Source organism: Calonectris borealis, unplaced genomic scaffold (assembly GCF_964195595.1).
Source record: "Calonectris borealis unplaced genomic scaffold, bCalBor7.hap1.2 HAP1_SCAFFOLD_220, whole genome shotgun sequence".
Lineage (NCBI taxonomy): Eukaryota > Metazoa > Chordata > Aves > Procellariiformes > Procellariidae > Calonectris > Calonectris borealis.
The window spans coordinates 20226-29097 of NW_027441605.1; the positions used below are offsets into that span (position 1 = coordinate 20226).

The 8872-nt window shown below is 70.9% G+C and overlaps 1 protein-coding gene across 1 annotated transcript; it reads left to right on the top strand.

Moving 5' to 3' along the window:
* Window positions 1-5490: 5490 nt before the first annotated feature.
* Window positions 5491-8494, top strand: LOC142077334 (neuronal pentraxin-2-like). The gene is made up of 3 exons (XM_075139404.1): window positions 5491-5676; window positions 6523-6702; window positions 8285-8494. Exons 1-3 carry the CDS (start codon window positions 5491-5493, stop codon window positions 8492-8494), a joined length of 576 nt encoding a protein of 191 aa, XP_074995505.1.
* The last annotated feature ends 378 nt before the right edge of the window (window positions 8495-8872 follow it).

Below are 8872 nucleotides of genomic sequence, written 5' to 3' on the forward strand. Positions count from 1 at the left end.
TGGACTGGGAGGGGGCGACTGGTCTGTACTGGGAGTTGGGGACCCCCAACTGGTTTGGACTGGGAGGGGGCGACTGGTCTGTACTGGGAGTTGGGGACCCCCAACTGATTTGGACTGGGAGGGGGCAACTGGTTTGGACTGGGAGCTGGGGACCCCCTAACTGGTTTGGACTGGGAGGGGGTAACTGGCCTGTACCACATCCCACAGTGGGGGGGGGGAGGGGCAGTTGTGCCACCCCTCCCCCCCCCAACTCCCCCCCTCCCTCCCCCGCCCTGAGCCGCTCTGATCCCCCCCCCCCGCCGCCTCCCAGTAAGCCCAGTAAGACCATTAAGCGCCACTGGCCGGGCCCGGGCGGCCGCGGGAACGAGCGTGCGAGGGGTCGCGGGGCGTCGCACACGCGTGTGCACAGGTACGGGGGGGGAGGGGAGGGCTGCGGGGGGTCGCACGCGCCTGGGGCGGGGGGGGGGGAGGGCCCCGTGTCGCACACGCGTGTGCGAGGGGAGGCCGCCGGCGGGGGGGGGGGGGGTGGGGTGCCTGGCACACGCGTGTGCGAGGGCGTCGCTTCCGTTGTGCGGGGGAGGGGGGGCACGCGTGTGCGGGGGGGGTGTGTGCATCGCACACGCGTGTGCACGGGGCCGCTCCCGCATCGCACACGCGTGTGCACGGGGATGTTGCTCACGGCACACGCGTGTGCGAGGGCAGACCCCCCCCCCGCCCTCCCACATGCGCAACGCCCCTCCCCCCCCTTGCCTTCCAGAACCGCCGCCCGCCTGCCCCGCCCTCGCGCGCCCACGTGCCCCGCCCACGGGCCATGCCGCCCCCCGCCCTCGCCCTCCTCACCCTCGGGGTGCTGCTGGGGGGGGTGGGGCCCGAACCCCTCCCCCGCTTCATCTGTACCCCCCTCCCCCCCGAACTGGAACCCGTTTGCACGGCCGGGCCCGTGCCTTCGCACGAGGCTTCTTCGCACGAGGATTCTTCGCACGAGGGGCTGGCGGGGGCCCGGGGCACCATCCTGCGCCTGCGCCAGGCGCTGGGCCGGCAGCGGGAGGCGGCGCTGGAGCTGGCGGCCAAACTGGGGCGGTGCCAGGCCCAGCTGCGGCGAGCGGCCGCGCACGAGGAGGCCTCGCACGAGGAAGAGGCCTCGCACGAGGAGGAGGAGGAGGAGGAGGAGGAGGAAGAGGCCTGGCGGGGGCAGGGGGCGGGGGCGCAGCGGGCGCTGCAGGGTTTGCGGCAGAGGCTGCAGCAGCTGCAGGTGAGGAGGGGGAGGGGCTTGCACGCGCGTGTGGGCGAAGGGGGGGGGGGGCTGGGGCGCGGCTCCCCGGCTTGCACCGTCCCCATGCACGGCTCCCCGCGCTGCAGCGCACGCGGGCGCCGCTCCCCGCGTCGCAACATCCCCATGCACGGCTCCCTGTGTCGCACCATCCTCGTGCATTGCTCCCCACGTCGCAACCTCCCCATGCACGGCTCCCTGTGTTGCACCATCCCCATGCACGGCTCCCCACGTCGCAACATCCCCATGCACGGCTCCCCGTGCTGCAGCACGCTTGTGCACAGCTCCCCGTGTCGCACCGTCCTCGTGCACAGCTCCCCGTGCTGCAGCACCCTCATGCATCACTTCCCATGATGCACCATCCCCATGCACGGCTCCCCGTGTCGCACCATCCCCGTGCACAACTCCCCACGCTGCAGCGCACTCGTGCACCACTCCCCGTGTTGCACCACCCTCGTGCACCGCACCGACTGCTGCAGCACGCTCGTGCGCGGCTCCTCGTGCGGCGGCAGGCTGGCGCATCGCTGCTCGTGATGCATCATCCTCGCCCACGGCTCCCCGTGCACGGGCGTCCTCGTGCACCGCAGCCTCGGGCGCAACCACCCTCGTGCGACACCACCCCCGTGCACAATCATCCTCGTGCACAAGCGTCCTCATGCACCGCTCGCTTGTGCAACACCTTCCTCATGCACCGCTCCCTTTGCACGAGCGTCCTCGTGCACCGCACCCTCGTGCACCGCACCCTCGTGCAACACCATCCTTGTGCACCGCAGCCTCGTGCGACACCACCCTCGTGCGACACCACCCCCGTGCACAACCATCCTCGTGCACAATCATCCTCGTGCACAACCATCCTCGTGCATCGTTCCCCCGTGCGACACCGTCCTCGTGCACCGCTCCCTTTGCACAAGCGCCCTTGCGCACGAGCGTCCTCGTGCCCCGCTCCCCCGTGCGACGCCTCCCTGCACACCCCCCCGCGCACAACCACCCTCGTGCACAATCATCCCCGTCCCCCAAGCGTCCTCGTGCCCCGCACCCTCGTGCGACACCACCCTCGTGCACAAGCGTCCTCGCGCACAAGCGTCCTCGTGCAACACCGTCCTCGTGCAACACCGTCCTCGTGCACAAGCGTCCTCGTGCACAAGCATCCTCGTGCAACACCGTCCTCGTGCAACACCGTCCTCGTGCACAAGCGTCCTCGTGCACAAGCGTCCTCGTGCAACACCCCCCTCGTGCCCCACCCCCCTCGTGCCCCGCTCCCTTTGCACAAGCGTCCTCGTGCACAAGCGTCCCCGTGCGACACCCCCCTCGTGCAACACCGTGCTCGTGCAACACCGTGCTCGTGCCCCACCCCCCTCGTGCCCCACCCCCCTCGTGCCCCGCTCCCTTTGCACAAGCGTCCTCGTGCGACAGGGCCCTGCCCGAACTCCTGGGGCCCCTGGGTGTCCGGGCCCCTCCCCCCCTTCCAAGCCCTCCCCTCCCCCCCCCCGAAGTGGACCCAGGCGTCCGGGCCGCCCCTCCCCCCCCGCCAAGGCTTTACCCCCTGATCCTCTTTGGGGACCATCTGGTGGCCTTAAGGGGGGGGAGGACACCTGGGTCCCCTCCCCCCCCTCCCCTCCCCCCGCTGCCCTCATTAACCCGGCGCTGATTAACCCGCGGGGGGGGGGGGAGGGGATTAACGGGGGCAGCTCCGGGGCCGCTAAATATACCCGGGGGGGGGGGAGGGGAGGGGCAAAGGGTAGGTGGGGGGAGGGGGAGGTGCTTGGGGGGCAGGAAGGGGTTGGGGGGGGCGATTTGGGGGGGGTCTATGGGGCAGGTTGGGGGGCAGGATGGGGGGCGGGAGGGGGCTGTGGGGCAGGTTGGGGGGGTCTAGGGGGTAAGATGGGGGGCTGGGGGTCACTTGGGGGGCAGGGAGGGGGCTGTGGGGCAGGTTGGGGGGGTCTAGGGGGTAAGATGGGGAGTCTGGGGGGGATGGGGGGGTTGGGGGCAGGTTGGGGGGCAGGAGGGGGGGTCTATGGGGTAAGATGGGGGGGTCTGGGTGGGATGGGGGGGCTGTGGGGCAGGTTGGGGGGCAGGAGGGGGGGTCTATGGGGTAAGATGGGGGGGATGGGGGGGTTGGGGGCAGGTTGGGGGGCAGTTGGGGGTCCGGGCGGGGCCGTGGGGTGACGCCCCCCCCAGCAGAGCCGCAACGTCTCGGGGCTGCGGGAGGCCCTGCAGAAGAAGATCGGGCTGCTGGAGCTGCAGCTCCATCACCATGGCAACGGCAGCCATCCCCATGGCAACCACCATGGTGACCACCACGGTCACCACGGCGACCACCACCTCAAGCACGGCAACCATCATGGCGACCATCATGGCAACCACGGCAACCACCATGGTGACCATGGCGACCACCACGGCAACCATCATGGCAACCATGGCAACCATCATGGCGACCACGGCAACCATCATGGCAACTACCATGGTCACCATGGTGACCACGAGAAGCATGGCAACCACCATGAGGGTCTCCATGGCAACCACCACGGTCACCATGGCGACCACAGCAAGGCCAGTGACCACACCAAGGCCGGTGACCATGGCAACGCCCACGGCATCCATAGCAACCACCATGAGGGTCTCCATGGCAACCACCACGGTCACCATGGCGACCACAGCAAGGCCGGTGACCACAGCAAGGCCGGTGACCATGGCAACGCCCATGGCATCCTCCATAGCAACCACCATGAGGGTCTCCATGGCAACCACCACGGTCACCATGGCGACCACAGCAAGCTCAGCGACCACGCCAAGCCCCATGGCATCCTCCATAGCAACCACCACGGTCACCATGGCGACCACAGCAAGCCCAGCGACCACGGCAACCACCACGATCACCATGGCAACCACAGCAAGCCCAGCGACCATAGCAACCACCATGGCATCCTCCATAGCAACCACTACGGTAACCACGGCAACCACCACGGGGACCACAGCAAGTACAGCCGCCTCCCCGGCAACCACTTTGAGGATCACCACGGCAACCGCCACAGCCATCTCCATGGCAACCACTACGGGAACCACGGCAACCACCACGGGGACCACAGCAAACACGGCCATCTCCATAGCAACCAGCCTGAGCATCACTGGGCCCACAGCCGTCGCCATGGCGACCACGAGGCCCACGAGGAGGAGGACCACGATGACCCCGAGGACCACGGGGACCCCGGGGACCACGAGGACCCCAAGGACGCCCAGGACAAGCACAAGGGTGAGGGGACAGGGGAGGGACGGGGACCCCCAGGGTGGGGACCCCAGGGGTGGGGACCCCCAGGGGTGAAGGGATGGGGACCCCCAGGGGTGGGGACATCTGGGGACAGAGGGGTGGGGACCTCTGGGGTGGGACCCCCCAGAGATGGGACCCCAGGGGACAGAGGGATTGGGGACCCCCAGGGCTGGGACCCCAAGTGATGGGGACCCCCATGGATGGGACCCCCCCCCAGGGCTGGGACCCCCAGGGCTGGGACCCCCTAGGGATGGAAGGATGGGACTCCCCAGGATTGGGACCCCCCCAGGGCTGGGACCCCCAGGGCTGCGACCCCAAGGGCTGGGACCCCAAGGAATGGGACCCCAAGTGATGGGACCCCCCAGGGGACAGAGGGCTTGGGGACCCCCAGGGCTGGGACCCCCCCAGGGCTGGGACCCCAAGGGCTGCGACCCCAAGGGCTGGGACCCCAAGGAATGGGACCCCAAGTGATGGGACCCCCCAGGGGACAGAGGGTTTGGGGACCCCCAGGGCTGGGACCCCCAGGGCTGCGACCCCAAGTGATGGGACCCCAAGTGATGGGACCCTCCAGGGGACAGAGGGCTTGGGGACCCCCATGGATGGGACCCCCCAGGGCTGGGACCCCCAGGGCTTGGGGACCCCCATGGATGGGACCCCCCCAGGGCTGGGACCCCCAGGGCTTGGGGACCCCCATGGATGGGACCCCCCCAGGGCTGGGACCCCCAGGGCTTGGGGACCCCCATGGATGGGACCCCCCCAGGGCTGAGACCCCCAGGGCTGGGACCCCAAAGAATGGGATCCCAAAGGCTGGGATCCCAGGGGACAGAGATCTTGGGGATCCCCCTCCCCAGCACCCCCGAGCACCCACTGATTGTTAATGGTTTGGGGGGGTCCCCCAGGTACCGGGGCTCCCCGGGGGGGTTTCCGCGTGGCCTTCCCCCTTCGAACCAACTACATGTTCGCCCGGGCGCGGGGGACGCTGCGGCGGGCGCTGCGGGCGCTCTCCGCCTGCCTCTGGTTGCGCCCCGGGGGGGCCCCCGCCCTGGGCACCCCCTTTTCTTACGCCGCCCCCGGGCAACCCAACGAACTGGTGCTGCTGGCCTGGGGTGGGCGCCCCATGGAGCTGCTGGTGGATGATCAGGTGGGGGGGCTATGGGGGGGCTGGGGGGGGGGCGTGGGTGGATATGGGGGGGCTATGGGGGGCTGGGAGGAGGGGGGGCATGGGGGGTATGGGGGGGCTATGGGGAGTGGGGGGTATTGGGGGCTATGGGGGGGGCCATGGGTGGATATGGGGGGGCTATGGGGGGCTGGGAGGAGGGGGGGCATGGGGGGTATGGGGGGGCTATGGGGAGTGGGGGGTATTGGGGGCTATGGGGGGGGCCATGGGTGGATATGGGGGGGCTATGGGGGGCTGGGAGGAGGGGGGGCATGGGGGGTATGGGGGGGCTATGGGGAGTGGGGGGGTATTGGGGGGCTATGGGGGGGGCCATGGGTGGATATGGGGGGGCTATGGGGGGCTGGGAGGAGGGGGGCCATGGGGGGTATGGGGCGGCTATGGGGGGGCTGGGAGGAGGAGGGGGATGGGGGGGCTATGGGGGGGCTATGGGGGGTCCATGGGTGGATATAGGGGGGCTGTCAGGGGGCTGTGGGGGGCTGGGAGGAGGGGGGTTATGGGGTGCTATGGGGGGTATGGGGGGACTATGGGGGGTCCATGGGTGGATATGGGGGGGCTATGGGGGGGCTGGGAAGAGGGGGGGTATTGGGGGGCTGGGGGGTATGGGGGAGATATGGGGGTATTGGGGGGCTATGGGGTGCTGTGGGGTTATGGGGATGGGGGGGCTCTAGGGGTGCTGTGGGGGTGTGGGGAAGGGGGGCTCTGGGGGGGCTGTGGGGGGTATCGGGGTGCGGGGGGGCTCTGGGGGGACGCGCAGCCCGGTGGCCTCTGGGGCGGGGGGGGCTGGGTGCCCCCCCTGACAGGCCCCCCCAGGCGGTGCCGCTGGCCTTGTCCCCGTCCCCAGGCCGCTGGCAGCACGTCTGCGTCACCTGGGCGGCGGCGGGGGGCACCTGGCGCAGCTTCCAGGACGGGGTCCCCCGCGGCCGGGGCGGGGGGCTGGCGGCCGGGCACCCCCTGCGGCCCCGCGGCGTCCTCGTCCTCGGCCAGGAGCAGGTACGGGGGGGGTGGGGGGTGACAGGGGGTCGGGGGGTGACAGGGCGTTGGGGGGTGACATGGGGTCAGGGGGACACCTGGGGTCATGGGGTCAGGGGGTGACATGGGGTCAGGGGGTGACAGGGGGTCAGGGGGACACCCTGGGGTCACGGGGACACCTGGGGTCAGGGGGTAACATGGGGTCAGGGGGACACCTGGGGTCATGGGGTCAGGGGGTGACAGGGGGTCAGGGGGTGACATGGGGTCAGGGGGACACCCTGGGGTCATGGGGACACCCTGGGGTCACGGGGACACCTGGGGTCAGGGGGTGACAGGGGGTCAGGGGGTGACATGGGGTCATGGGGTCACCCTGGGGTCAGGGGTGACAGGGGGTCAGGGGGTGACAGGGGGTCATGGGGACACCCTGGGGTCATGGGGACACCCTGGGGTCAGGGGGACACATCCCCCTGTCCCCCTGCCACACGAGTGCCGTGTCCCCTTGTCCCTGTGCCACATGGGTGCCATGTCCCTGTGGGTGCCGTGTCCCCCCGTCCCCGTGCCACGTGGGTGCCATGTCCCCTTGTCCCCTTGTCCCTGTGCCACATGGGTGCCGTGTCCCCCCGTCCCCGTGCCACACGGGTGCCGTGTCCCCTTGTCCCTGTGCCACATGGGTGCCGTGTCCCCCCGTCCCCGTGCCACGCGGGTGCCGTGTCCCCTTGTTCCCCCGTCCCCGTGCCACGCGGGTGCCATGTCCCCTTGTCCCCTTGTCCCTGTGCCACATGGGTGCCGTGTCCCCCTGTCCCCGTGCCACACGGGTGCCGTGTCCCCTTGTCCCTGTGCCACATGGGTGCCGTGTCCCCCGTCCCCGTGCCACGCGGGTGCCGTGTCCCCTTGTCCCTGTGCCACATGGGTGCCGTGTCCCCCGTCCCCGTGCCACGCGGGTGCCGTGTCCCCTTGTTCCCCCGTCCCCGTGCCACGCGGGTGCCGTGTCCCCTTGTCCCCTTGTCCCTGTGCCACATGGGTGCCGTGTCCCCCCGTCCCCGTGCCACGCGGGTGCCGTGTCCCCTTGTCCCTGTGCCACATGGGTGCCGTGTCCCCCTGTCCCCGTGCCACACGGGTGCCGTGTCCCCTTGTCCCTGTGCCACATGGGTGCCGTGTCCCCCGTCCCCGTGCCACGCGGGTGCCGTGTCCCCTTGTCCCTGTGCCACATGGGTGCCGTGTCCCCCCGTCCCCGTGCCACGCGGGTGCCGTGTCCCCTTGTCCCTGTGCCACATGGGTGCTGTGTCCCCCCGTCCCCGTGCCACGCGGGTGCCGTGTCCCCTTGTTCCCCCGTCCCCGTGCCACGCGGGTGCCATGTCCCCTTGTCCCCTTGTCCCTGTGCCACATGGGTGCCGTGTCCCCCCGTCCCCGTGCCACGCGGGTGCCGTGTCCCCTTGTCCCTGTGCCACATGGGTGCCGTGTCCCCCGTCCCCGTGCCATGCGGGTGCCGTGTCCCCTTGTTCCCCCCGTCCCCGTGCCACGCGGGTGCCGTGTCCCCCCGTCCCCGTGCCACGCGGGTGCCGTGTCCCCGCGCCACGCGGGTGCCCCCCCTCCGTCTCCCCAGGACGCGCTGGGCGGCCGCTTCGACGCCACGCAGGCCTTCGTGGGGGAAATCTCCGACTTCCACCTCTGGGGCCGGGTGCTGGACGCGGCCGAGGTGGCGGCGGTGGCCGGGTGCAGCACCCGCCCGGCCGGGGACCTGCTGGCCTGGACCGAGGGTGGCCTCGAGCTGCACGGCGGTGTCACCACCCTGCCCTTTGACCCCTGCCCCTGAGCCCCCCTGGGTGCCTGGGTCCCTCCCCCCCCCCCAAACACCTGGGTGCCCCCCCGGACACCTGGGTCCCCCCCTGGGTGCCCCCCTGGGTGCCCCCACATGCAGCCCTTGACCCCTGGGTCCACTCTTGGGGGGTCCATCTTGCCCTTTGACCCCTGTCCCTGAGCCCCCCCCCCCCAAATACGTGGGTCCCCTCAGAAGGAGCCCCAGACCCCCCCTGGAAAGCCTGGGTCCCCCCAAAGGGAGCCCTCAAACCCCACCCAGGACGCCTGGGTCCTCCCCAAACACCTGGGTCCCCCCAGAAGGAGCCCCCCAAACACCTGGGTCCCCCCCCACGCAGCCCTTGAACCCCCCCAAACTCCTGGGTCCACTCTTGGG

What these genes read in the sequence shown, in the direction of transcription:
- LOC142077334 (XM_075139404.1), top strand. Translation starts at nt 5,491, where the DNA reads ATGTTCGCCCGGGCGCGGGGGACGCTGCGGCGGGCGCTGCGGGCGCTC. An exon ending in AGCTGCTGGTGGATGATCAG is followed by an intron (nt 5,677 to 6,522) that starts GTGGGGGGGCTA and finishes AGGCCCCCCCAG; the next exon opens with GCGGTGCCGCTGGCCTTGTC. An exon ending in TCGTCCTCGGCCAGGAGCAG is followed by an intron (nt 6,703 to 8,284) that starts GTACGGGGGGGG and finishes CCGTCTCCCCAG; the next exon opens with GACGCGCTGGGCGGCCGCTT.